At 41.1% G+C, this 27149-nt stretch overlaps 3 protein-coding genes across 4 annotated transcripts; 2 read left to right on the top strand and 1 right to left on the bottom strand.

Annotated features, from left to right (window-relative positions):
* Window positions 1–143: 143 nt before the first annotated feature.
* hint2 (histidine triad nucleotide binding protein 2) lies at window positions 144–3054 on the top strand. Its single transcript, XM_030737813.1, has 5 exons — window positions 144–374; window positions 602–739; window positions 831–935; window positions 2608–2680; window positions 2765–3054. The coding sequence occupies exons 1-5, from the start codon at window positions 288–290 to the stop codon at window positions 2854–2856; spliced, it is 495 nt and encodes a 164-aa protein (XP_030593673.1). The 5' UTR covers window positions 144–287; the 3' UTR covers window positions 2857–3054.
* A 3726-nt stretch (window positions 3055–6780) lies between these two features.
* On the top strand, window positions 6781–19295 carry LOC115786346 (long-chain-fatty-acid--CoA ligase ACSBG2-like). 2 transcript variants are annotated; one of them, XM_030738465.1, is made up of 17 exons: window positions 6781–6866; window positions 6960–7009; window positions 8975–9079; window positions 11054–11111; window positions 11230–11453; window positions 12182–12465; window positions 13100–13188; window positions 13999–14119; window positions 14311–14391; window positions 14584–14733; window positions 15281–15448; window positions 15528–15709; window positions 16513–16743; window positions 17314–17531; window positions 18330–18469; window positions 18550–18793; window positions 19069–19295. In XM_030738465.1, the coding sequence occupies exons 3-17, from the start codon at window positions 9052–9054 to the stop codon at window positions 19158–19160; spliced, it is 2310 nt and encodes a 769-aa protein (XP_030594325.1). In that variant the 5' UTR covers window positions 6781–6866; window positions 6960–7009; window positions 8975–9051; the 3' UTR covers window positions 19161–19295. The 2 variants fall into 2 exon arrangements, with proteins under 2 accessions (XP_030594325.1, XP_030594324.1); XM_030738464.1 differs by lacking the exons at window positions 6781–6866; window positions 6960–7009; window positions 8975–9079 and adding an exon at window positions 10865–10958.
* A 3070-nt stretch (window positions 19296–22365) lies between these two features.
* Window positions 22366–27044, bottom strand: LOC115786036 (uncharacterized protein At2g34460, chloroplastic-like). The gene is made up of 5 exons (XM_030738042.1): window positions 26967–27044; window positions 24535–24691; window positions 24233–24434; window positions 23172–23336; window positions 22366–22931 (listed from the first exon to the last, which is right to left on the bottom strand). Exons 2-5 carry the CDS (start codon window positions 24667–24669, stop codon window positions 22774–22776), a joined length of 660 nt encoding a protein of 219 aa, XP_030593902.1. The 5' UTR covers window positions 24670–24691; window positions 26967–27044; the 3' UTR covers window positions 22366–22773.
* Window positions 27045–27149: the final 105 nt, after the last annotated feature.

Raw genomic sequence — 27149 nt, 5'->3', positions numbered from 1 at the left:
TAAAGTTAGCTAAACGTAAACACTGGAATCATAAACAACCAAATAAGCTACATTTCATACTTGTGTAACGTTGTGTCTTTCCTATGGCGCTTACATAGGCACTAGTGGGGTTTCAGCCGGAGTAAAATGAGCGTTACGAGGGTACCTAAAGGCAACGTAAAAGTTGGACTTTTAGGACTGAGCGACGTCTCTGGTTAGATGCAGGATTTTGGTTAATAAACAGGCTGTTTGGCCTGAAAAACTAGATAAACCCAGAATTATCGGCATCAAAACTTTAATACCCAGCTATGTACTGTCGCCAGATTTTGCGGACACCGCTGGTCGGGACCAGAGCGGCTCAGCTCAGCTGTTTTTCCCGTGTTTGTCGAGCTGAGGTAGCTGCTATCAAAATAAAGCGTCCTGTTGTCATTCTCATCTGCACTCTCCTTTCGTTAGCTGCTGCAGAGCACGGTGACAATACCGGCCCTTCTGGTGGTGGCTGTGGGGAACCTACAGTGCCCCACCACCACCACGAAGAGGTTTGGTTTCATTGCGGCACCTACTTTCAGCAGCTTTTGAATATTTTCCCCATGTGTCATGCCTGCCTGTCGTTTACCCTCAGAGACCCCTGTGCACCAAAAGTGACGAGGTGAGGCTGGCAGAGGAGGCCAGCAAGAAGTACGGCTCCCCAGCTCCAACCATCTTCTCCAAATTGATCGACAAAAGCATCCCTGCAGACATCATTTATGAAGATGAGAAGGTAAGCACAGAGCTGAGCTCATAAATAAGCATTTCTTGTTACATTTCTGCAGTTCAGTCCTTCATATCTGAAGTTTTTATGTGTTCATCAGTGTTTGGCATTCAGGGATATCAGCCCACAGGCCCCTGTTCATTTCCTGGTTATTCCAAGGGTGCCTATTCCCAGGATAAGTGAGGCCAAAGATGATGATGCCGAGGTAAGTGTTTTTTTTTTCCTTGTTTGGACTCTTGGATCATATCAGAAGCAGTGAGACTGTGAAACACACAGTCCTACATATGGACACGCTATAATCCTTTGTGTGAGATTCATTTCCATACACAAACAAACAGACACTCGATGCTCTGGTTCACTGATGGTTGTACATGCTGGTTAACAGTTTATCTACAAGATCATATTCATGTTCAGGAACTGGCTTGCCCCAAACTGTTGCCACAATATTGAAAGAACACCGTTGGCAAAAGCACTAAATCTAGTTCCCTATTACACAACCTTCTTCTCATTTGAAACCAGTGCAGCCCAAACCTCTGAGAGTTTCAGGGTCTTGGAGTGAAAAGCAGGTTAAATTTATCCAGGATGCTCTTTTGTTATCTCGCTTCCCTAATGTAACAACTGCTTTGAGTGTGTTTGCATGGATGGTCACAAAATGACTGATAACAAATGTAGACTGGTATGGAGCCTCATATTTCCCACAAGGACGTGGATTATAATCATAAATAGATATGAGGTGAGTAAATATAATAGCAGGGAAGTTGTAAAAAAAAAAAAAAAAAAGTCCAGTTGTTGCATTAGATTAAAATGTCTGTGCACCGCAAATACAAGGGCTTTGCACCAGTGTTAATTTTGACAGCAAATTTTGATTTAGTTTTAGTCATAATTTAGTCATCTGAATAGTTTTAGTCTAGTTTTTGTCGACTAATTATGGTAAGAATATAGTCGACTAAATCTACAGTCGATTTAGTCGACTAAAATATAAAGGGTGTAAAATGTAAATGCTTTTTCTTCAGTTCCGTTGAATTAGTCATTATACACACACGAAATTAAACTTTTATTAAAAGTTATGGAATATTATTAATGTTTGAATGTTTGTCACGGCATCAAAGGAGAAATCTGTCCATAAATCGGCTCTTCTCTTTCTCCCTGCTGACATTGTTTACATAACTTGATTCTATCAGAAGTAACAACAATTCACAGGCTAGTTTGGTCTTCCCGGGTTTAGATCAAATTTGTGCAACTGTGCGTTTGATTGATGTCCTAACTTGTCCCACCCTGTCACAAAATTAAATAAGTTCTGATTGGATGTCGTCCCCGCCAAGCATTTACGTCTTGTTTTCATTCGCTGACGAAAGTATCAGTTAATTTTGTCATCGTTTTTATCCTTTTATTTAATTTCTATTTAGTTATCGTCTCATTTTCATCATGAAAAAAAGGGCCGTTGACGAAAACTATGACGAAAATATTTCGTCAATGAAATTAACACTGCTCTGTACTACATCCATTACTACTGGTATCTGGATTCAATTACCCCAACATCAGCAGTCAGGATAAAGTGATCACAAGAAGCTGGTTATCAGCTCGCTAAGTTAACCCAGGGTTATGGAAAGGGGTGGCACTGACAGCATCTGATCATCACAATCATGGATAAGTGCATTGACAGCAGAGCAATATTACAAAACGAAACTAAAAGTGTACCGTGGTGAAAACAGGAAGAGGTCTACGGGATCCCCCGGGAATGGTGACGCTATTTTCCAGAGAGTTCATTCCTGTTAATCTCTAATCTGCACACCAGGATAATCAGCTTCATCTTCAGCTCAGTTTTGTTTTTAAAGCATGAAAATCATCTCTTCAGCTCTCCTTTTCTCCACTTTCAGCTCTTAGGACATTTATTGGTTGTTGCCAAAAATGTGGCAAAGCAGGAATCTCTTAGTGAAGGATACAGAGTTGGTAAGTTACACAGTTTTTACAGCAATGATCCTCCAGATATTAACATGACATAACTGCTCATTTCTATCCAAACTGAATCCTCAGTGATCAACGACGGGAAGCACGGGGCCCAGTCCGTCTACCACCTCCACATCCACGTTCTGGGAGGAAGACAGATGAAATGGCCACCAGGATGAAGAGCTTCACGTGTACGTTGATGTCTCTGTTTAATCCAAGAGTTATGGTTTAACATCTATTTATGCACAAAGTTCCTCTCAATGTAAATATGTTGAAAAAAATTAATTCTAAAAATAAAAAGCCTTAAATTGATGTTTGATATGGCTGCAAATAAAGACACCATCTGTTACTGAAAAATAAAAATCAAGTCAGTTCTTTAATCTGACATCTGCAGTCAGATGATGCTCATAACAACAGGCCCAGAGGAAATATGTTTGATCCAGCAGCAGGCGGATATGGTCAGAGAGCATCCGAGGATCGTTTTCTGTTTGTCTCTCCTCATATTTTTAACTTACAGTCATTTAGAGGAAAACAACAAATGCACAAAGTGTTCTTCTATTTTTAAAGTCAAAACAACAAAAACAAAGATCATCACTTGCACTGAAAGTCAAACACAAACACAGAAATTAGACTTCAGTTGTAATAAAGCAGATATAAATGTTGTTTGGCCTTATTTTCTGTCCTGTATATAATGGTATAGTGGTGGATGCCCATGTTAAATGTGGCCAAGGATTCAAAGCGTGAGGTCAGATATGCGTAAGTAATCCGCGGCAGCCCAAAATTCGAGTTTCAGTCTGTTCAAAATGCCCAGTTTCAGGCCATATTTTATTTATTTTTTCTGCTTTTGGATCTCCAGGATGTCACTGAGAGCAGATACCCCAAATATGGGCTCCTCAGACACACAGCAGCTCACCCACCTGCTGTTCAAACCTTCTGTTTGTGAGGAGCAGCAAATCAGAAAGAAGCTGTCTGAAATGGAACGGATCAAAACTGAGGCGCTGCATCCAGGCCCAGTGTAAGAAAAAATAAGGATTATTTTGAAATGTGAATCATGCAAAGCTGCTCTAGTAGAGCCAAAGAATTAAAATATGGAGGCAGTAATGAGTATAATAGATCTACTTTATATATACTACTAGTTTAATAAAATATACTAAATTATATACTAATGCTGGGGTGAGAAGGAAGTTAAAAACCAGTATTGACAGTGTTTGAGGTTGCCAGATTGAGGACGATCCTCCTCCTGCAGTTGAAGATATATGCATGATAAAACCATATATTAACTCATTACACCTAGTAGTGATCTCCTGTTTGAACTGCAAACACCCTAAAAGTGTCCCGCGTGCGCAGTAGAGGACGCAATAATGTCACATGTAGCGAGCATACTGTGATGCCATTGATAAGCTTTTATTCAACTTTATCTGGAAAAATAAGACTGATTATATTAAAAAATCTGTGATTATGAACACTTATGAACTTTCTTGATTTTACTGCCCTCAACGACACCTTTAAAATAAATTGAATAAAGCAGCTTTTACACAATCCCACATCTATCTGGAACTTTATATCTGGGCATATCTCTTCTGCCATTGGAGGCCTTCAGTATGTTCTATTATGTGATTATAAAATAGAAAAACTCCCCCTCATCCTGTCAAACTTCTATAAGCAAATACTGTTGGCATGGTCATTAATCTATAAACTGAAACTGTGAAACACCTGTTCTGGCAATGTCACTTTACTGCCACCTTCTGGTCAGATGTAATCCGTTTCATTAAGATGAAGATGGACTCAGAATTTTTTTTTGAGTTGGAACAATGTATTGTTTGGCTTCCACAATGTCAAAAGTAAAAAACAAAAAGAATTATAGATCATAAATCTGATAATAATTACCGGGAAATATCATAAACATAAAGCGAAATGTAGTCACTCACTTTTTTAGCATTTCAAAAGGAAACTGAACAATACATAAATAGTATTTCGGATTCAACTAATAAGAAAGCTATTAAAACCTATCATTTGTGCTCCTCATTTGATATATTTTTCAGTAAACCCCCTGGATAACATCTGTTTCTTTTCTTCTGCACAAATGTATATTAATAACTTTGTATGCTGAATATATTTCAATAAAGATTAAAAAATAAAGAAATTAATTAATTAAAAAAGGGTCCAAATTCAGGGGCCACATCCTTCGAAGGCCGCATTTGTAGGCCGATTACGTCACAGCGAGGCGACGAATGCTGTCCAAATTCAAAGGTTCCTCCAAATGCGGTCGACGAATGCGTCCTTCTTTTCTGGAATTTAAAAACATTTTTTTTTATTCATCAATACAAAAAAGTAGTTTGATACAAACTCACACTAATATAAGAAAGAGAAAAGAGAACAAATAGAAAAACAAGAAAAAACTAAAACAACCCCCCCCCCCCCCCCACAAAAAAAACAATGACCATTTCACATTAAAAGATCTTTTAGATAATAACTTAAATAATACCTCCTTACAAAAGTCAGATTTTGGTAACAGGATAACTATATTATACAAATATTCACATGGAGGTATTAGTATCTGTAAGTAGAATGAGATCACAGTATAATTATGAACAGAAACAGACCTGGACAAAAAAAGAACCTGGGGTTTATAACAAATCAGATTCTTCTATAAGTAAGAAAAGTTTAGTTGCAGGGGCTGTATTAATTTTTTTTTTAAAGATTTCGAAAATAATGAAAAGTCATTTTTTAATGCTTTTTCGTTTGGAATCGATTTTGTGCATCTTTTCTGGAATTTGAAGGATGGGTCCGGTGTATCCTTCATGGCCTACCATATCCCATGATTCATTGCGCATCAAAACTCAAACACAAAAATGGCGGAGGATAGCGGCCAAAAAGTTTGAAAAATGACTGTTTCTGTGACACAAAATAAACTTTTAAGATGTTTCCGAGAATGTAAATGTGTAAACCTCAAATATCAGCTCGTTTTATCAAGATATCGCTTAATTGCAAAAAGTGCTCCGCTGTTTTCGGAGCTGTCCGTTACCGCTGCTCTACCAGCAGCTCGCCTCACTAGGTGTCAGCTGACCGGGCTATCGAGGCCCGCTTTAGCCGGCACATCCTTTTCAAACCCCCGCTGGCTTTCGCCGCTTAGTGGAAGTTATAATTCACTCAGATAATCTTTAGCGCCTGATGTTTGGTTTGCTTCAGTGTTTCATTTGTTCCTCAGCAAATCGGTTTGCCTGAAAATTTAAGTATCATAAATGGATAGTTTTATTCAACATTAATGTCTCAATATAGTTGGAAATTAATCATTCGCTCAGCTGTATTCCTTGATGTTGAAATGTGTTATGCTTCTTTTAACAGCTTATTTTGAATTAAAGACTCAAAATTAAACCACAAAAAGGAGCAAAAGTTTGTTCTCCGTTTAACCAGCTGCTTTTCCACAGCTGTGCTACGCCGAGGTGGGGGCAGGTGGCGCTGATATGAAAGCTAGACCGTCCAATTTCACAGCTGCTCACTTCCAGCCTTTGCGGTCTTCGTAGCCCGCGAAGGACCCGGTCAGTGGAGGACGGTCCTTCGAAGAATGCGGCCCCTGAATTTGGACACAGCTTCAGTGTTTGCGGAAGTAAACATGGATCAGGACGCAGAATAGTGACGTTTGTCGCGTGTCAATGACGTACAGGTCGGACGAATGCGACCTGTCATTGAGACCTGGCCGTACAGACACAGGGCAGGTATTTATCGGATTGAGGACCATAAATCCAAGTGGCCTGGGTTGCATTTGTAAACAATCGGATCTATGTTGTTCAGACTGTCATGAAAAGATCAGATACAGGTCGCATAAAGGAGAAAAAAAAATCGGATTTGGGTCACTTCAGGCTGCCTAAGTGTTCATCACCGTCTGGCAAACACAATCAACCAGGATTAAATACCAGCCTGGGTGACAATCAGCCAACAGCTGTGCTGAGGTATTTAACCCCTGAAGGCAAAGGTCTGCAGATATCAGCGCAGTTACACAAAAATTCAGCAAGGGTTTTTTTTGTTTTGTTTTGTTTTTTTAAAGTTAATACAAAACAGTCTGGAAAAAAGGGGGAAAAAAGATCATATATTAAGACAAATTAGCAATATTATTAAAGGGCACTGGAGCAGACTGCTAACTCATCCCTCTTAAGGAGAACTTTTTTCAGATTTTCTTCTGCTTTGCACAGTAAGTTGTTTCAAAGCAACTTTTCTTCAGGAAAAAAAAAACAGGACATACAAGATATGAAGCACTTTTCTAACTGTAACACCTCTTTCATAGTTTCAGTGTTGGAACAAGAACACAGAAATTGAAAGAAAAGCTTGCTGAAGGTAAAACAGGCATTCTCACACACAATATCCAAGCAACCCTGTGGCAGTTCACCATATCAATGGGACTCCCACCTTTTTTGAAAGCCGGTGCTTTTAATAGTAATACCAAATGAGAGGTGGTGACAACATTGTTAAAAAAACATTGCTGTTTGTTACAGGCCATCAGTCCTCCAGGGCTCAATGAAGGGGAGCTCTGCCATTTTTTTTTTTGTTTTTGTTTCAAGATTGTAAATTGTGCCATCAGGTTACTTCTCTTTATGAGCTGTTTTTGCATTTTGAAGGTTTTATCCACTTTATTTTGTGTTTTTTTTCCAAGTTTTTATATAATTGCTTTGTGTGTGTCTTTTGAGTACAACGCCCTCTAAGTAGCCCATTAATGGAGATCTTGTTCATAATCCATAGGGTTTAATATGTAAACCCACCTCTTATTCACCCCAAAGGTGTTCTAGTGGGTTACAGTCAGGACTCTGTGCAGGCCAGTCAAGTTCTTCCACACCAAACTGGCTCATCCATGTCTTTATGGAGCTGCTTTGTGCACTGGTGTGCAGTCATGTTGGAACAGGAAGGGGCCATCCCCAAACTGTTCCCACAAAGTTGGGAGCATGAAGTTGTCCCAAATGTATTGGTATGCTGAAGCATTAAGGGTTTGTTTCACTGGAACTAAGGGGCCGAGCCCACCTCGTGAACAACGACCCCACACCATGATCGCCCACCAAATTAAAGACGAGCAAACTTGGAGTAGACGAGGTTTTTCCGTGCTCGTTTGTAAGGTGTTATGTAATAAACATTATCTCTGTGGAGTCTTATCACAAACGGCCCTGTTTAAAGGGCTGCAGTGTGATATTACCTGAAGCACATTTTCCTGTGTGTTCTGGTTGGGGCTGCTGCTGGCACTGATGGACTCCTGACTAATCATTCACACGCAGCTTGTGCCCAGATCGGCTACTTACCACGAGTCGGAGTGACCGTGGTGTGACCGGGTGGTGTGATTCAGTCCCCTCAGTTCCTGTGAGCAGGGTAACTGACTGTCAGAAGCATGACCTTTCCTCTATATTTACTTAGAAAACAGTGTTCCCTGACTTTAATGTCGCTGACGATGGCGAAAAGAGGACTCTGTTAATGACACTTAAATATTTTTATTACTTTTTTTTTCTCAAGAAATATATATAAAAATAAAAAATTTATTTTTCTTTCCTCCCCTTCTACATCAAAGAAAAGCACGGTGGTGCAGTATTTAGCACTGTTGCCTCACAGCAAGAAGGTCCTGGGTTTGAGTCCACCATCTGGCTGTGGCCCTACTGTGTGGAGTCTGCGTGGGTTCTTCTCGGGTGCTCTGTCTTCTTTCCACAGTCCATAGACATGCAGTTAGTGACAATGGGTTAATTGGTCATTCTAAATTGCCTGTATGAGGGTGAATCTGTGTTAGCCCTGAGACAGACTGGTGACCTGTCCAGTACTCTGCCTCTTGTCCTCTGGCAGCTGGGATGGGCTCCAGCCCTTCTGTGACCCTGAATTGCATGCGTGCAAGAATATGACTGTACAGAGGTCAAAAAATAATCTCATTAACCTGAGAACTTATCTAGTTTTACGATTTGTTTCTCCGGCCAACCTCATCCTGCATGTCTGATAATAACTGCCATCACACTGAGAAGATCTTGATAACACCCAAACCCACTCAAGCTTCGCTGCTTAACTAATAATCCTGTAACTGGGTGTTACCAATGCCTACAGTTGTTAGGAACTCTAACTGAAATAAACAGTTTCCTGCAGACCTGAAACCCGACACACTGGTTGCACGTCGGGTTTCAGTTCTTTTTAACCGTGGCGAGTCAAAACCTTAGGTCAGTTTTCTTTGTATAGCTTTATCTGGTCGATACAACCTCTGCAGGAGTTGTGCAAGTCTCGTGAGCGCAGGGTACACTTTAACCTTATCGTAGTCCCCTGTGGTCTGATATTTCACCCCAGGGGGCAACAGCTGTGCACCTGCGTTGAGCAAAGGTTGATCCAAGTTTGTCCAACACCTGACTGCAACTTTTGAGTTGATGCCACTCGGGCCTGTCCGCAGAGAAGGTAGGATGTTGTTAACAGAGTATTTCCATTCTTATGCTTCTTGAGTGTATTAAATAAGAAAAGAATAAACTGCCTTGGAGACTGTAGGATGTCCATAAAAATATCTTTCCTCAAAGAAATTCTGTTAACTGACTTTTTACCGCTTTTTTTTTTTTTTTTCTTTGTATTTTCTCATTGCAAGACAGAGCAGCTTCTAGGCATGTAGAGGAAATATGCTAAGTCAAATATGGCTATAGCACACTAGATGTAAGCAGACTCGTCACTGCTGTGGATTTGTAGTTTCCCCCAATGCATTTTCAGAAAATATGTGGTCCTTCTGGGTAATGTGACAACCAAGTTGCTGATGAGGCTCAAATTTACTTTTTTTTTTTTTTTTTTTTTTTTCTTCTTTGGCACCACAGGACACTTAAACAAGTATTTACATAATCTGGAGCAGAGTTTCTGCCCCTGTTACTTCATATTGCCAAAGTCTAGTTTTGTAAGTCATGTGAACTTTGGTTCAGAGAAATCTTGTCCTCGGTAATCTTGAAATTTTAAGGTCAGTCTGGGAGCCTGCTGTCTTGACAGATTTTAATCTTTATTACAAAGTCAGCTTTATATTTGTCAGTGAATGTTGCACCAGTATCTGCAGGGAATATTTGAATTGCTTCTGCTGCTGCTGAATATATCCACTGATCAGGTATGATATTATGAGCACCTGCCTAAGACTGTTGGTCCCCCTTTTGATGCCAAAACTGCCTGCCGCCAGCTTGACCATGTATCTTCTCCCGCTTCCTGTTTCCCTCAACTATCAATGAAAGCTGCTGTGGTGCAAAAAAAAAAACCAGCCCTGACCGTTGAGCCATAGATTCCACTAGACCCCCTGAAGGCGTGCTGTGGTATCTGCACCAAGATGTTGGCAACAGATCCTTTAAGTCCTCTAAGTTGTGAGGTGGGGCCTCCATACATTGGATTTGTTTGTCCAGCTCATCCACAGATGCTCGATTGGATTGAGATCTGGAGGCCAAATCAACACTTCAAACTTGCTGTGCTCCTCAAACCGTTCCTGAACTATCTTTGGGAACTATCTTTAGGACAGGGCGCGTTATCTGTGTTCAGAAACAGGATGATGGATACTGCATCATGTACTCCAATCAGGTGTAGCATTTTGATCACCTGCCTAATATTATGTCAGTCCCCCTTTTGCTGTCAAAACAGCCCTGACCTATCGAGGCATGGACTCCACTAGACCCCTGGTTCACCACTGTTCCTTCCTTGGACCACTTCTGATATACTGACCACTGCAAACTAGTAAAACCCAGAAGCTGCAGTTTTGGAGATGCCCAAAGTTATCTAGCCATCACAATTTGGTAAAACTTGCTCAAATCCTTACGCTTGCTCATGTTTCCTGTTTCTAATGCATCAACTTTGAGGTCAAAATGTTCTTACTCCCTAAAAATATCCCACCCACTAAAAGGTGCCATGATGAAGACAATCGGTGTGACTCACTTCACCAGTCAGTGGTCACAATGTTATGCCTTGCCAGTGTACAGCAGAGGGCATTAATTCACTATGTGCAGCACAGACACATGAAAAGTGAGTTTATTTCAAGTCTGACATGATTGTTGTACTGTGTGTGTGTGTGTGTGTGTGTGTGTGTGTGTGTGTGAGAGAGAGAACTAGTGATGGCAGCATTTTCATGATGATCTGGGTGAAAGGTGCTCCTGGTCCGAGACAAAGTATAAATAGTGTACGTGGATTTAGCAAAGCTTCATGGTGCAATATTCAGTTTCAACATGCGCCGCTGCTGCGTGTGTAGCAGCACATGCGGTCATTGGCTCTGACCTGTTGCGGTGGCTTTAGTGAATGTCTGTCTGTCTGCATATAAATGAACAGAAGGGTACTGTTTCATCATAATATCTGCTTGGAGAGTCCTCAGTGGAGGACTTCTGAAGGGTTTGAATGCAAATTTAATTTTACCAATTTTGTTTCTAGCAATTACAAGCTCAGAATTCATGAACAGCAATAACCCTGCAGCCATGGACACTAAAAGGTATGTAAAATGAGATGAGTGGGAATTTATTTTCATGATTTGATCCTCCATTACATAGTTTGAAAATAAATTAAATTTTTTTTTTTTTAATGGTTATTTCTTATTCATGTCATCTCAGTGGCTGTTCCAGCATCCCGTCTCAAAAGGCACAGACTGAGTCAGATGCCACAGATTTAAAGACCCACTCCTCTGTCATCCTCAATGGGAAGCCCACCACAGATGACTTCAGTGCAACGCTGGCTTCAGACAGCCGGGGGACCCATCGTTCCAGTAACGCTGAGCCACTGGCCGAGCCTCCCAGATCACTTGAGCAGGACGGAGCTGCCGAAGGACTTTCCACAGGTAAAGGGTCTGAGAGGAGAGAGAAAATGAGACTGAAACTGTGTCAAAAGGAAAAAAATCAGAGTGAAACACTACTTCTGTTCATGAGTACAGACCAGAGTTTTTCAGACAAGAAACTGAGGGGGAGGGGAACAAGAAAATGAATACCATTCATTCAAGACAGTAAGGTGGAAGGAAAAGCAGATTTCAGGAAATATGAAAACAGAAGTGGAGTAACACGAAAACTGCAGAAAAGTTGAATCCACAGATTTCTGTAAAGCTGCTAAATTTCTGAGGAATGCCAAAACATGCAGAATTATTGGCACATCAAGTGCTAAAGGTCATTATTAACACTCCTCTTTTAGCCATGTGAAATGCTTTTCAATTCAATTTATTTGTACAGCTCTGAATCATAACAGTCACATCATAACAGTTGTAAATGCTGTGCATTTTCATTGGAAATTTCACATCTTCTTTTAAAGAACCCAACTATGTAACTAAAATTAGTTTTAGTCTAAAATCTCATGACTTCCTCTTACAGAACTTGTTTGGGTGCTTTAATTCCACAGCTTCCTGTGTTGGCTCAGGTAACACAGCCTTTTGTTGTTCACCTCACATGATGTGTCACTCAGTCACGGCGTTAGTGCAGTGGTGTATGCAGTCCTCACACATCTGACTTGCTGTGTCTTCTGAGTTTGCTTTGGGATCCATGGCTGGTAAATGCAGTTGCCCTTGTTTTTCCAATACAGGAGAACCCAAGGCAGTTCCCCTGTCGACGACCCATTTGGCAACAACTCTAACCCCAGCTGACCAGCTATGGAGCAGCAGCAGAGACGTGGCAGTGAGGCTGAGGCTGGAGGGATCCGGCCCGGGCTCAGAGACTCCCATCACCATCCATCAGATGTTCCTGGAGACGGTTGAAAACTATGGGGAACATCCAGCTTTGGTTTCAAAGAAAGATGGCCAGTGGATGACTCTGACCTGGAGGCAATACTACGAGCAGTGCCGTGCAGCTGCTAAAAGCTTTCTCAAGGTTTTTTTGTTTTTTTGTTGTTTTTTTTTTTTTGCTAATTGTCCTGCACATCTTACACAAACTGTATTACAGTGTGCTTGTAGTATAATGCAGAGGGAATATTTTGGCAGTGGTGCATCTTATGTATGTTAGCTCCCAGACTTTTAATGCTCCCACTGGCCATAAAAAGGTCTGCCTGTTTCATTGGCCTCAAATCCAGAAGCACTAAAAGTCTGACACTTTAGCTCTTTACTCATCCAGTGTGTTAGAATTAGAAGCAAAGTAACAAATGTTAGAATTATGATCTACATAGTGTTTTTTAAATTAATCAGCAAGTGAATTTGCATGTAACTCTTGAACAAAACTCTTGGAATTGGAGGCTCCATAAAGCATTTAACTTCTGTTCCAGGTGGTACTGCTAAATGGTACTGCTTACTTTACTCTTCTCTTTACTTCTCGTGTGAGAATGGGGTCGGAGACTTGGGAGTGTGACACTAACATCTTATGTTACATCTCCTATTTAACAGCCATGTTTGTGTCCCAGGATTCAGGTGGTTATTGAAATGAGATACAGGTCAGAAGTAACAGAGGGAGACTCCTGCTCCACCGCCATTAAAGTTACATCTTTGAAAACATCTTGTCCTTTTTTTTTTAGTTGGGGCTGGAGCGTAACCATGGCGTAGGGATTCTGGGATTCAACTCCCGTGAGTGGTTCATCTCAGACATCGGCTGCATCTTTGCAGGGTGAGATCACTTATGTAGGGAACTGATGCTGATAATGTTTTTAAATGGACATTAGTCTATTTATACCTCTGCACCGTCTCACCTGACATCCACATTTATTTCTGTCTTATCTCAGCCTCTCTGTCTCCACCCACAGGAGGCTCAAACATCACGTGGGTGTCATTTTTCTTCTAGGATAAAATCTTTTTGTATGACTGACTTTTGTGGCATGTCTTGTATTCAGCTAACTTACATTTATAACTGTTAATGCAGCCTATTTGGCCTCTGGCTCCTCTGGCCTTTAATTTATAGGAACTGTGTAGAACAAGGGGTGGCACAGTGGTGTGGTGGTGGGCACAGTTGCCACACAGCAAGAAATTTCTCTGGACACTGATTTCCTCCCACAGTCCAAAGACATGCACAGGGTTAGGTTAATTGGTGGTTCTAAATTGGCCATAGGCATGAGTATAAGTGAGTGGTTGTCTGTTTGCCCTCAGTCCAGTGTGTACCCCACCTTTTGCCCTATGCAAGCTGATAATAAGCAGACAAAAATGGATGGATGTTTAGATCAAGGAGAGAGAGGCGCACTGGAAAGAGTCTGGGGTGAAACTAACCCAAGTCTCTGCACTGAGAACTTAAGTATGTGGGACTTGGTCTACTAGAAGCCTCAGCTGGGGTTTCCTGCTTAAACTATGGTTTTAAAAAAGGCACCAACTTCTGCAAAACAGAATATTCTGCAGTTATCCAGTTCATGTCAATCTACAGGTAAACTGGCAAAAACCGACACTCATTCAAGGAAACGTGTAGCTCAAGCATCTGTCTGTGTCTCAGGGGACTGGCAGCTGGGATTTACACGACGAACTCGCCAGAGGCCTGTCAGTATGTGGCTGCAAACTGTGAGGCCAACATCCTGGTTGTGGAGAACCAGAAACAGCTTGACAAAATCCTGCAGGTCAGGAGCTTCATTTTGATTCAGCACCAGCGCTTGGTGCTCTATAAAGTGATTGTAGTTAGCATATAGTTATTAAATGCTGATCAAGCTTAGCATTATGACCACCATCCTGTTGGTCCACTAACAGGTGCCATGATGAGAGAATCTGTGATCCACTTCACCGATCAGTGGTCATGTTTTTTCTTTAACAGGTTAAAGATCATCTACCTCACCTCAAAGCCATTGTTCAGTACAAGGGTGAACCACAGCAAAAAGTGCCATTTCTTTATTCAGTAAGTTCACACAGCAAACATATTTATTCAGACATCTAATCATATATTGTGTATATAACACCTACATTTCCACTGCTGATGTTTTAATGCATAATTGCACTTTATTTGTGGTTTTAAAAATATGATTTTTAAACTTGAAAGTTCGGTTCAGTCTAGATGTGCTGTTTTGATTCAATCTCTTTATTTCTGTAGTGGGAGGAGTTCATGAAACTGGGAGAGGATGTGCCCAATGAGCAGCTGAATGCTGTGATTGACAGTCTTCGGGCCAATGAGTGCTGCACCCTCATCTACACCTCTGGAACCACTGGCAACCCTAAAGGAGTCATGCTGAGCCATGACAATGTGAGTAAATTTGACGAGTGAAGTTTTTGCTCAACTTCTAAAAGATATTTCCTTTGAAATATATTTTTTTTCTCCTGATCAAATAATTTGCTGAAAAGTATTTGAATATTAGATTTTATTTATTTATTTATTTTAAAGGCCTAGATCAGGGCTCTTCAACTCCAGGCCTCAAGAGCCCCTGTCCTGCAGGTTTTAGATGTGTCCCTGATCCAACACACCTGAATCAAATGGCTGAATTACCTCCTCAGTATGCAGTCAAGTTCTCCAGAGTCCTGCTAATGACTTCTATATTTGACTCAGGTGTGTTGGATCAGAGACACATCTAAAACCTGCAGGACAGGGGCTCTTGAGGCCTGGAGTTGAAGAGCCCTGGCCTAGATGGTCTCCTCTTCTGTCTTTATATGAGCAAAGGTCAGACACCACAAATTTCATATAGCAGCTGGAAACAAAGAATAATTGACACTTTTATATCTTCCAATGAGTTTGTGATTGGCTCAGATTGTTTGTTACCTGCCTGGTAACACTTCTCCCACTTTTAAATGTGCAGATAACATGGACGGCCCGTATGGGATGTGCCATGTTAAAAGCAAAAGGTGGTGAGGAGGTCCTGGTCAGCTACCTGCCGCTCAGCCACATCGCAGCCCAGATGGTTGATGTTTATATCTGCATGAGTTTTGCTGGGACCACCTACTTCGCAGAGCCAGATGCCCTCAAAGTAAGCATGACTATATTTCATAAACAAGGAAATATCATGATTAAATAGATTTGACTGTAATTACCGTTCATTTTTCCAGGGCTCTTTGATAAACACACTGAAAGAAGTTCATCCAACTTGTTTCCTGGGAGTTCCTCGTGTGTGGGAGAAGATCGAGGAGAGGATGAAAGCTGCAGGAGCCAAGGTGTCCCCAGTGAAGAAGAGAATGGCCGACTGGGCCAAATCCATTGGTCTGCAGTACAGCTACAGCGTCATGAATGGGTGAGAAAGTAGTGGAGATTGTTTGTTAGGTTGTATGTTTGTACAGTTTAACATTTCCCAGGCCATCAGGTTCTAATATTTCCAACATACAAAAAGATGTATTTGAGGTTGTTACAGTCAGCTGTGGATAGAAAAGCCATCAGTTCTGCACGTTTTTATCTCGTAGTGTTGAGATTAGTTTGTCATAATGAGTTTGCTTACTAGTTCCTGCGATGTGAGGGGATGGGGGGCACTATGAACACAGACATTAATAATTTTAATGTCTCTCACACGTCCCACTGGCACAACAACTGTATTGTAACTATAATATTTACATATTACAGAAGTCCCATATTAACCAACTTTACACTTCAGTGGATTGGCCTTTTTGAAGGCAGTAACTTTTTGTAACCCAGACAAGACCCCAATTATGGCTTGGTATGGTAATATGGTATTTTGTAAGTAGTCCAAACAAACATTAAGAGTGATCAGAAGAATAAAAATACAAAATAAAGCAAGAGACACTGGGGAAAAATAAATAAATAAATAAAATCTGCATTTTCCAGAGTTACCAGTGCTGGGGAGATATAACAAGTCCCAAACCAGAGCTGCAGAATAGCCTGAACCTAATCATCCTGAGAGACGCAGGATAATTAGTTGGTGCCAAATTTTTAGTTTACAGTAGTTGTCTTCCTGGAGTAGAAGACCAAATGATGACACTTTATTTCCATCTCTGCTGATACCATGGCTGAAAATGGCTTGATATTGGGCACAGTCCATAATACCAAAACCTTAATTTGGATAAATGTTGTTTTGGATTACAGGGAGAATTGGGTGCCGTGGGGCTTCATGCTGGCTAACAATCTGGTCTTCAAGAAGGTGCGTGCTGCTCTGGGCTTAGACCGCTGCAGGTTATGCTGCACTGGAGCTGCGCCCATCACCAAAGACACTCTGGATTACTTCATGAGTCTGAACATCCCTGTGAAGGAGCTGTATGGGATGAGTGAAAGCTCTGGCCCCCACACTGTCTCCATTGATGAATACCGCATCACAAGGTAGTAACTGTTGCACTGTGGGTAATGCAGGTGTCAAAACAATATTGTGGGTAAGGTGATAGATGGTTGTAATTTATCAAGCACACCTGATGCCTTATATCCTACATTAACTTGGGTTTTGGCAGCTTGTTTGCAATATAAACCTTGTTAGCAGTTGCCTGTCTACACATTTCTTTGGAATCACTTTTCAGTCCATCTGAAGTGCAATATTAACTGCTTGGGTCCAGTAGGGGCACTGACCCCAGCCAAATGCAAAACTGGTGAAAAAGTAGTCAGAAAAAATGTGAGTGGCCTCCACCTGTAAAAGATTCCTGTTGTGGGGGTTGTCTCATTGTTACCCCTCTTATGCACCTTACCAACCACCTCTGCTTAACTAACCACATCAATATCCCAGAGCCTCAACTGTTGCTCAACATGAATAATAAAGGGGGAAAAAATGCTCTAAAATGCAAGCATACATTAAATTGCATTTAGCAGAAAAACCATCTGTTTCAATGATTAAAAGATTTATGTGCCAAACTACACCTTTACTGCAGATTTTGGTCAAATCATTTTTGAATTTCTTTATAGCTGCGGAAAAGAGATGCAGGGCTGCAAGACAAAGCTGGTGAATACAGATGAAGACGGGAATGGAGAGATCTGTTTCTGGGGTCGTAACGTCTTTATGGGCTACCTGAACATGCCTGACAAAACAGCAGAGGCTTTGGACGAGGACGGCTGGCTGCACACTGGAGACCTGGGAAGACACGATGAACAAGGCTTTCTGTATATCACAGGAAGGATCAAAGGTGAGCTGAGGCTGAATTTAGGAGAAAATGCTCCAAAAAGAATTGAAGTAGTTTTGGTGATAAATGACACTTATCAGCTTTTCAATATGAAAATGATGTGAGCATTCTGGACTTAGGAAATTTTGGGAGGATGCATGTTGACTCCCACTGACCATGTTTCTAAGTAATCTCAAACCAGCTCCTCCAGAAGTTAAACTGGTCAACCTTTTTAGATGTGACACCTCACCTCAGCATCCGAATAAGCAGGAAAAAGTGACTTTGAACATACCGGTGGTTGGCGCCAGATGGCTTGGCCACCACGATGCTCTGACTTGTTGAACTGGTGGCAAAGATTACAGTATTATCTTTTAGAACAACTTGTTCTTTCACTAAATGTTTGGAAAGGCAGACTGCATGGCTGGGTGTCTGATTTTTTTATACACCTGTGGCAAAGCACCTGAAATCAGAAATTAAAGACTGTGGCCCAGAACTCTGTCAACATAGTGTCAAAACACATGCATTACCATCTTGCCTCCATTTATTTTCTCTCTGTTTTTGGTGCAATCTTTTTGGAACCGTTTGTGGCAGATGGGTACCTTTTTTTTCTTAGACACTCATATGTATTTAAAGATTTTACACCATTAAATGCCAGTTTACTCAAGCTAAGCCTGATCTGGACCTTTAAATTGAGATCAATCTTATGTGTAACGAGTTTGCACGAGTCAAGCCTGGAATGACCGTTAGTTATTCAAGATGCAAATCTGCATCTAGATGCACCAACTTTAATAACAGGTGACACATTTTGTCTTTCCTGCACAGAGCTCATCATCACTGCTGGTGGCGAGAACATCCCTCCTGTGCCCATCGAGGATGCAGTGAAGTCTGAGGTGCCCATCATCAGCAACGCCATGCTGATTGGAGACAAGCGCAAGTTCCTCTCCATGCTGCTCACACTTAAAGTAACTGGTTCTATATTCTTAGAGGTATCTGCAGCTGCTGAATAAACACAACCAGTAACCACCTCGGTTTCTTTTTGCAGTGTGTCATGGACGATAACGGCGAGCCCACAGATGAGCTGAGTCCAGAGACTTTAGAATTCTGCCAGCAACATGGCATCAGAGCAACCAAGGTATCAGAGATTGTAGCCAATAAGGAGCCGGCTATTTACAGCGCCATTCAGGCAGGCATTGAGCGTGTCAACGCCCGGTCAACATCCAACGCCCAGAAGGTCCAGAAGTGGCTCATACTGGAGCGAGACTTCTCAGTCACTGGAGGAGAACTGGGTCAGCTATCAAAATTAATTTTGCTTTCTTTAGTTTCTGGTATCTGGAGCGAAGGTTAACATGTAGTACTGTCATTAAGGAAGAGAATTATTCACTGCTCCTTTAATAAACAAAACAAAAAGAACAACCTGCTGTTAACTTTTAATCGAGGTCAGCATTCCTGTCTGTCAGTGATTTTAATCTCTCCAAATGTTGAAATGTTGCTATTGTTTGGCTCAGCAGAAAGTGAAACTTTACCGTGAGATCAAAATAACCCTTTTCTTTGTGTTTTGTAGGACCCACCATGAAACTCAGGAGGCCCATTGTTGTGAAGATGTACCAGGAGAAAATAGATGAAATGTACACAGTGGCTGCAGAAAAACAGTAGCCTGCACTGCACAGGAATCAGAGGTGGTCATGGGAAATCAGATGCCTGGACATGCAGTTTCACAGCAGCTGTACTTGTTGTTTTAAAAAAAAAAAAAAAAAAAAAAAAAAGTACAGCATTGACAATTTACTGCCCCACCTTGAAAAAGACTGGAGGTTATATTCTCACTTTTTCCTAATGTGAGAAAATCAGTTGTTTGAATTTATCCAGTCAGATTGTGCAGATTATAAATTATACATTTGTGCTTCTCCATGTACAGTTTCAATATTTATTTTGATATTCCATGATGAGCAATCAAGGGACCAAAATGAAACAAATGTACTTTTTGTATTCTGGGCTATAAAAAATGTATATGGCCTGTAATTTCATTAAAGTATGATGCAGCAAATCTTGACAATCCTTTATCATAACCAACATGTTTTTTGCCCCCCCCCCCCCCCCCCCCCCCCCCCCAGTGAAGATCTCTATTGAGAAACTGACTCCTTTAAAATATGATGTGGGCCTGATTATTCTAGACTGTATGTGTGGAGAGGGTTTAAGAGGAAGCCAATATGGGAGAAATATTTCTTTTTAGTACTTGCTAGTACACTAGCTGATGTATTTTGTGAAGCTGTCGGTTTAGCACTGCACTCATGACTTGCTGCATTTCTCAGCACTTCCAAAAAAAAAACCTACTTACACATAAATGAGTTTCCCAGGCTTCAGTTAAACCCTAAAAATGGCGGCTACAACAACCTAATTACCAAAAGGATCCAGCAAGACAGGATATTCAAGTACATGAACAGGCAAGGCAAGAAAGCCAGAGGCGATATCTAAAAGCAAACACGGACAAAAACATAAGCTACATTTAGCTGGGCCTATATTTGTGTGCAGCACTGGCCTGTTAGGTCACAATCAATTGATTTTCATCTCTGATGTGTAACTTCAGATCTAAATAAATCCTGATCCTGCTCATTTCTTCAGTATATCATCTGTACAGCAGGGGTTTCTTCTGTGCAAACTTTCCACTGATGGACAAATCTGATTCCATTCTTGGATGAACTGGTTTTGTTGCATGTTATTTCAGAGCACTTTTCCAGATAAGGTTACGGTGGCATTTCACCCAAACTGATTCTGTTCAGCTGAGCTGAACAACAAATTTATCTTATCCTCCAACACTGTCCACTCAAGTTGTTTGTACAGGTATGTGGTTGCATATTCACTACAGGCTCTCTGAAGTCAGATATTAATGTACTGATGATGGTAATATCAGGTCTAATATACACCTATCAAGCATAACATGACCACTGGTGAAGTGAATAACACTGATTATCTCCTCATCGTGCTACCTGTTAGTGGGTGGGCTATATTAGGGAGCAAGTGAATATCAGGATTTGAGTGAGTTGACAAGGGCCAAATTGTGATGACTGGGTCAGAGCATCTCCATAACTGCAGCTCTTGTGGGGTGTTCTCAGCCTGCGTTTGTCAGTATCTGTCAAACGTGGTCCAAGGAAGGAACAGTGGTGAACTAGCGACAGGGTCGTGGGTGGTCAAGGCTGAAAAGGCTGGCTGGTGTGGGCTGATGAGAATACACAGTGCATCACAGTTTGTTGCGTTTGGGGCTGCATAGCCACAGACCATTCAGGGTGCCCATGCTGACCTGTGTCCACCGAGGGAAGCACCAACAATGAGCAGGAAAGCATCAGTACCGCATCAATAAAATAAAGGTGGCCTGGTCTGATAAATCATGTCTTCTTTTACATCACATGGATGGCCGGGTGAGTGTGCGTCACATGGGGAGTCAAGAATCAAGCTGCACTTATCAAAATTAAATGAGTTTATTTTAAAATGCATGTGATAATTATAATAAAACATATAACAAGTTTTGAAAGCTATAATCACTAAGCTGACATGTAAGTGGCAGAAAGCAGTAGGTGAACAAACTGGTGGTGTTGAATTGGATTTTAGGCTTTTACAATGTAGTTGGACTCTGTTAAGACTTCATTTTAATAAGGAAGTGTGCAAAAGAAAAAACAAATCTTAACATGGCCTTGAGAGATATATTCTCATAAAAAAACAAAATGAATTTTCTTCTACTTTGGGGTGGTCAGGTTGGTGGTTCACTTACTGGCTCCTCCAGTTTGTTTAAGTATTCTTGGGCAAGATATTGCATCCATCTGTGTGTGTGTGTGTGTAGTGTGTACTTAGGTACAGAAAAAAGTACTTTTATGAATGTGTGTATGATTGGTAAATGAGGCTTGTAGTAAAAAGTGCTTTGAGTGCTCAGAGTACATAAGTGTTATTTAAGTACCAGTTCATTTATGTTGGCCAATCAACAAAATCACCTGTAAATCCAATAACAAGTCCTGGTCCAAATATTGAACTAATATTGAACTTCAAGCATCATGGTCACAATAAAACCTGGCAAAACATTTTTTTTCCCCTCAACGTTTCTGTATACCTTGGTTTTATGTAAACAAGTGAAAACATCATGTGAGTGGCTGGAGATGTATTTGCCAGTGAAACACCTCCTGCATACAACTCACAGCCATCTTCACTAAAAAAAAAAAAAAAAAAAAAAGTAGTGAAAACTTTCACTGAAATCAAAGCAAACCAGACGTTGACCTTCACGCTTCTCCAAAAGCACGACTCTGGGTGTAGCTCTGCATGGCAAACTCATCCATGCAGCAAATAATTTTCTTCCATGTGTGATTGATTTTCAAACCAGGATTTTCATTTTCCTAAATTTCCACATTCTCTTTGCACTCCCAGTGCAAATATTTCAGCTGCTTTTTCATTTGTTTGTTTTACAGAACATTTTTTTACTTATATAAACCTGGTATTACATTTTTCAGTGGAAACTGGACATCAAAGTGTACCCTGCCTCTCGGCCTATGGAAGTTGTCATAGGCTGCACCCCACCTGTGACCCTGAATAAGATAAGCAGAAAAAAATGGATGATGGTACTAAACGTGGCACAACACTGCCATCATGTATCTGAAAACAAGAGTAACTAATTCCAATAAAGGGCCAGTTCACCCAAGTTAGACCATATATTACTCCAGCAAAATCTCACCATGAAGATAGTTCTGGTTCATTTACAAAGGTATGGCACCAATTATTGTTTCCCATGCTTACAGGTTTTAATTATTCATATATATATATATATATATATATATATATATATATATATATAAATAAATGTAGCATGGGATGTTCATGCTACATTTCAGAGGGACCACCTATTTGATTAAAAGTACTTCTAGTGAAGCTGGCTTTAAGCTGAGCTGTTTACAATATGAACACAACACTGATATCCTGCCATCTAATGAAGTTACTTAACGATGTTTAAAAGGTTTCATTAAGACCTGCATATGATTCCTGCTGCTTTAGACTACCGAATAAAAGCTTTAAAGCTGTAACTACAAATACAAAAACAATGACATCAATTGCATAAAAAAAATTGATGACTGCAATTTTAATTCCTCAGTGCTGCAAACAGAATTCTTCACTGTAAATATTGCAAATTAATATCTCAAATATATCTTCATGGGTAAATACAACCAATAGCTGGAGATTTGATTTGATTTTTTTTAAACGTGAGTGAGTCGACACTTCCCCCCCACCCCCCCCCTCATTTGGTAGTGATGGCCACGCCTTTCTTGACCCAGGCATTGCTGTTGAGCAGAGAGAGCATGAAGCGAGCCACGTCTCCTCTCGCCACTGAACTGCTCGCAGGTTGACCGTTGCTGTCAGGCACAAAGTATCCCTCATGGGTCAGAAACTCTTGAGCTGAAAAGAACACAAAGAGTACAACACCCCCATTTCAATCTGGTCACCCAGCAGTATGTCCAGTTACATGCGTGAAACTCAAGGAACTGATGCACTGATCTCACAGAAATTGCATGGGGTACAGTGAGCACATGCACTAAGAAAATGGATCACTAAGGAAGAAAAGCTCCACTTAATTAAGCTCTGATGTTCTCCAATGTTCTCCCAGGCCATGATGCCAATCTGTCTGCCTGCTCTTACCCGAGGCTGGAAGGTTCTTGAGGCCAGGTGGGCGCACCACAGTCCAGTTGATGTCCTCCGTCTTCTGCAGAAACTGCTCCATCTCGTACATGTTGCTGAGGACACTTCGGATTAAGGGCAGCAGGAGGAATCGAATCAGGTACGATGACTGAGTTCCAGAGTTTGCTTTTAAAAAACAAACAAACAAACAAAAAAAAACAACAGTGAAACTCAAGGATGGCAAACAAACTGCCCAGGTTTTTGAAAGTACCTCCTTCTGTCCATTTTTTTTTGCAGAGCATGGAAAAAAAAAAATCTAATCAAAACAAGGAAGCCACATTCCCACAGTCTTTGTTGGAAAGTGCCTCACTTTTCAATGATTTCTGACTACTACAGGATTTCTGACTTTGTTTTTATTCTTTCAGACTTTGAGTACTTATATTTTTGACCCAGTGACAATTATTTCTATTTAACTAGAGAAAATTGCACCAACTTGATATTTTGCATAATAATGGTAGGATATGGTCGTGTTTTCTGCAACCCAAACCAATAAAAAAAACAAAGAGGAGGCCTGAAAAGGTTCCTTGAGGAACTTCATGTTAATTTGTAAATAATCCCTGTTTTCCAGTCCAGTTAGTTGAGGCTGACTGTTTCAAATGCAACACTAAGAACCAGTAAGACTAAAATTTTCTCTTTGTGTGCAAGGATGTTATTCAAGACCTTCAGAGTGCTGTGGGGTGGGACTGACAAGAAAACAGAACAACATGGTAAAATGGGAAGATATGAGTCTTAGAACAACCTCATGGAGACACCAGCATGGCTAAAACCATATTTTAGTGTCTCTCCAGATGTTCGATTCACTTCTGAAAAGTCAACCAAAATGTGCTTCAGAAAATGAAGTTTATAGACCCAACGTAACCCAGCCACAAGCCTGTGTCAGTTTAAAAAAAAAGCAAGTTTTAAATCATATGACTGAAAGCTAAAATCTGACACCCACCCACTGGGTTTTGGGAAACAATTTTAAAATATAAAACTAATCATTTACATTAAGTATTCAGAACAAATCTAAAGGCTGCACTTACGCTCCGTATACCAGGAGGTCATGGTGATCATCCTGTTCACCTGGGCTTCTCGCATCGCACTGACCATAGCTGTCATGGACTGAGTGTAGCCCGTCACCCCCGAGAAGAAGGAGGCTGGGAAGCCGAGGCAGGACATGATCGCATCCTGCCCTTTGAAGTGAGTCTTCAGGTTGTCTGCTGAGAAAATATTAGCTGTCACCACCTGGGAAAATTACAAGCCCAACTGTTAAAAATGTGCACTGTTATGTTTATTGAGCACATTTTAAAAGACTACTGTGTGAAGTCTGGATCCAGATAATTACCTTGAGATTCTCATGAGTGACAGTGAGCTTCCCCGGGTTCCTGACGAGGGCTGTGACCACGTGACCCTGCTGCAGCGCCTGGTTGACCAGTTGCTGTCCAGTCTGCCCAGTGGCTCCCACCACAGTGATCTTCATCCTCTAACACTCAGAGTCGGGACTGAAACGGAAACAGAAGACAATGCCGAATGCTTCGATCACTCAAACTGACTGTGCTGAAGTCCCCTCCCTGTTTCACAAGCACAATCAAACTTCTTTTTTTTTTTCTCTCTGCAATAAAGAAGGCCTTTCAGAGGAATTTGGGTTTGTCATGTAACATTTTTTAAAAAGTGGAATAAATAAGTGAACTTAGTAGACAACATGAAAACTTTAAATCAAGCAGATGAGCAAAAACTGCACACTGGTTCCCTTTGTTGCATCCAAAGTGGGACAAATGGATTATCTCCACAGTGGAGGAAGGTGGTCGCCTTGTTGGTCAGATGTTCACTGCAGAAACTGAGACAATATTGTTGCCTGAATCACAACTGATGTTGTTTAGAAGATCATGATGAGGCTGATTCCTGCCTTCGAGCTACGTTCAAGCTAAATGAGCTCTGGGTGGAATAAGTGGGGGCAACACAGGCTTCCTGCAATGACCGTTTTACCTTCAGACAGTTCACATTTGTGGATAAAACGGTGACATTAAACATGCCGCTGTCGTTAATAATTATTTCTCTGGTTTTAAACACAACTGTGTTCAACTAGCATGTCAAAATAATGGAATAATTGGATTCTCTCAGGAATTTAAGTTGATTTAAAACTAAAAGAATTCAAACTGGTGGCCACATTCTTGATTCTTGTCGACTGTTTGTAGGAGTCACAAGGTGAATATCTTTATCCACTGTGCAGCAGCAGGATCCTCGAGTGCAACTCCAAACAGAGCATCTTTGCATTAAGCACAACTGCAGGAACTTTATAATGAATAATAATGACGATAATTAGAATACAGTTATTAATGAACTCCAACAGAACTGATCAGGATCACAGCCTCTCTGCTCTCACAGGCGAGCCATCATAATGCAGACTCTCAGTTTACCAAATAGGGATAAATGAAACGTCTTACATGCTGGCAGTAGTGACAGCCTTCTACACTGCTCAAAGAAATTAAATGAAAACCTTTTAATCACCTTCAATCATCAAGCCAATTAAACTTCTGTAACACTGATCTGGTTAGTTAAGTAGCAGAGGAGGTCGTTAATCAGCTTTGGTGCTTTGGTGTTAATGAAAGTAACAAAAGGTGAACGAGAGGGGCGACAGTGAGACACCCCCCAAAACAGGAAGGTTTTACAGGTGCAGGTCACTCCCATTTTTCCCCTCCTCATCTATTGTTTTTTCACTAGTTTTGCTTTTGACTAGGATCAGTGTCACTACTGGTAGCACGGGGCCATACCTGGACCCTAGAGAGGTTGCACAGGCAGTCCAACTCCTCCAGGATGGCCAAATGTTTGCTGTCTCCCAGCACAGTCACAAGCATGGAGGAGGAGGCTCCAGGAGACAGTTACTCTAGGAAAGCTGGACTGAGCCGTAAAGGTCCTTAACCCATCAGAAAGACTGTTATCTGCTCCTTTATCCTTTACTACTAGAACACCAGTTTTCTCAGTATTCTCTGGTGGCAAATCACTGATTTGTCCATCCTGAATCTGACTCCAGCTGGTAGGTGCAGGCTGGCAGCCAAGATTACAAAACTGTTGCAGTCCTTATTTTTAAAAGGTGGGCCCACAAAAAGTATTGATCACATTTACCAGGGAACTAATTTGTGTCCTGATCCCAACCGCAAAACCTATTACATGCAAACATGGTCCTAAGGTGACTTTGTACTCTGCCACAATATGATCAGTTTACTCCTGTCATAAACTGCCAACTGTTTCCTGATATAGTTGCTGCAATGTTTCTGTGAGGTAGTGCCTGTCCTGCAAAATCCCTAATCTACATGTGGTTAAATTAATAGATAGATAAGATCAGGCTTCAAATGTAACCTGGATAGTCAACAAGAGTACAAGTGCAGTGAAAGCAAACAAGCCCAAAGCTGTTGTTAGGCTTTGCCCCATCTCTCAGTGGATTATGAAAGCATACACGCCCAGCCTCCCTGGCTGCGAAGTTTTAAAAACTGAGACTTTTATAAACATGTAAGAGGCTTCAGGGCTTTTACATAAAAGGTCTTCACCTAATAAACCGACAAACAGCTAATAGACACCACCCTGAACATTTATGATCTCTAACATTACTCAAACCACTGGCTGTGTTTTCGCTTTTGCTGAGTCTTTTTCTTACAGTATTTATTTAGTGCAAAAAAGAAATAAATTATTAAGAGCAAAACACCGTGAGCCAAATTAACCCAAATTATTAGTTTTTTGTCATGCAGCATTGAAATAAATGACGTTTAGCTCCTCACTCACCTTCGCCATTATGAAACGCGTCCCATAGAGGAGGCGTTCAAGAGCAGCAGCGTTCAGCTGCGTTTGTCTATCTTCCGCTTATTCTGTTCAGGGTCCCGGAGGGGCTGGAGCCTATCCCAGCTGTCATAGGGCGAGAGGCGAGAGGCACCCTGTACAAGTCGGCAGCCTGTCGCAGGGCCAACA

The sequence above is a fragment of the Archocentrus centrarchus genome, chromosome 9 (genome assembly GCF_007364275.1).
Source record: "Archocentrus centrarchus isolate MPI-CPG fArcCen1 chromosome 9, fArcCen1, whole genome shotgun sequence".
NCBI lineage: Eukaryota > Metazoa > Chordata > Actinopteri > Cichliformes > Cichlidae > Archocentrus > Archocentrus centrarchus.
The sequence above is the reverse complement of the archived record's forward strand: the minus strand, read 5'-3'. Positions and strand labels throughout refer to the sequence as shown.

Bases quoted from the DNA above. Each gene is read 5' to 3' on its own strand.
- LOC115786036 (XM_030738042.1), bottom strand. From the start codon at position 24,669: ATGAAGATCACTGTGGTGGGAGCCACTGGGCAGACTGGACAGCAACTG. The intron at 23,337-24,232 runs GTAAGTGCAGCC...GTTTTTTAAAAG, and splicing joins GACCTCCTGGTATACGGAGC to CAAACTCTGGAACTCAGTCA. The intron at 22,932-23,171 runs GTAAGAGCAGGC...TGTTCTTTTCAG, and splicing joins CAAGAACCTTCCAGCCTCGG to CTCAAGAGTTTCTGACCCAT.
- LOC115786346 (XM_030738464.1), top strand. From the start codon at position 10,925: ATGTCTGTCTGTCTGCATATAAATGAACAGAAGG. The intron at 14,392-14,583 runs GTAAGTTCACAC...TTATTTCTGTAG, and splicing joins AAGTGCCATTTCTTTATTCA to TGGGAGGAGTTCATGAAACT. The intron at 14,734-15,280 runs GTGAGTAAATTT...TTAAATGTGCAG, and splicing joins TCATGCTGAGCCATGACAAT to ATAACATGGACGGCCCGTAT.
- hint2 (XM_030737813.1), top strand. From the start codon at position 288: ATGTACTGTCGCCAGATTTTGCGGACACCGCTGGTCGGGACCAGAGCG. The intron at 936-2,607 runs GTAAGTGTTTTT...CTCCACTTTCAG, and splicing joins CCAAAGATGATGATGCCGAG to CTCTTAGGACATTTATTGGT. The intron at 2,681-2,764 runs GTAAGTTACACA...CTGAATCCTCAG, and splicing joins TAGTGAAGGATACAGAGTTG to TGATCAACGACGGGAAGCAC.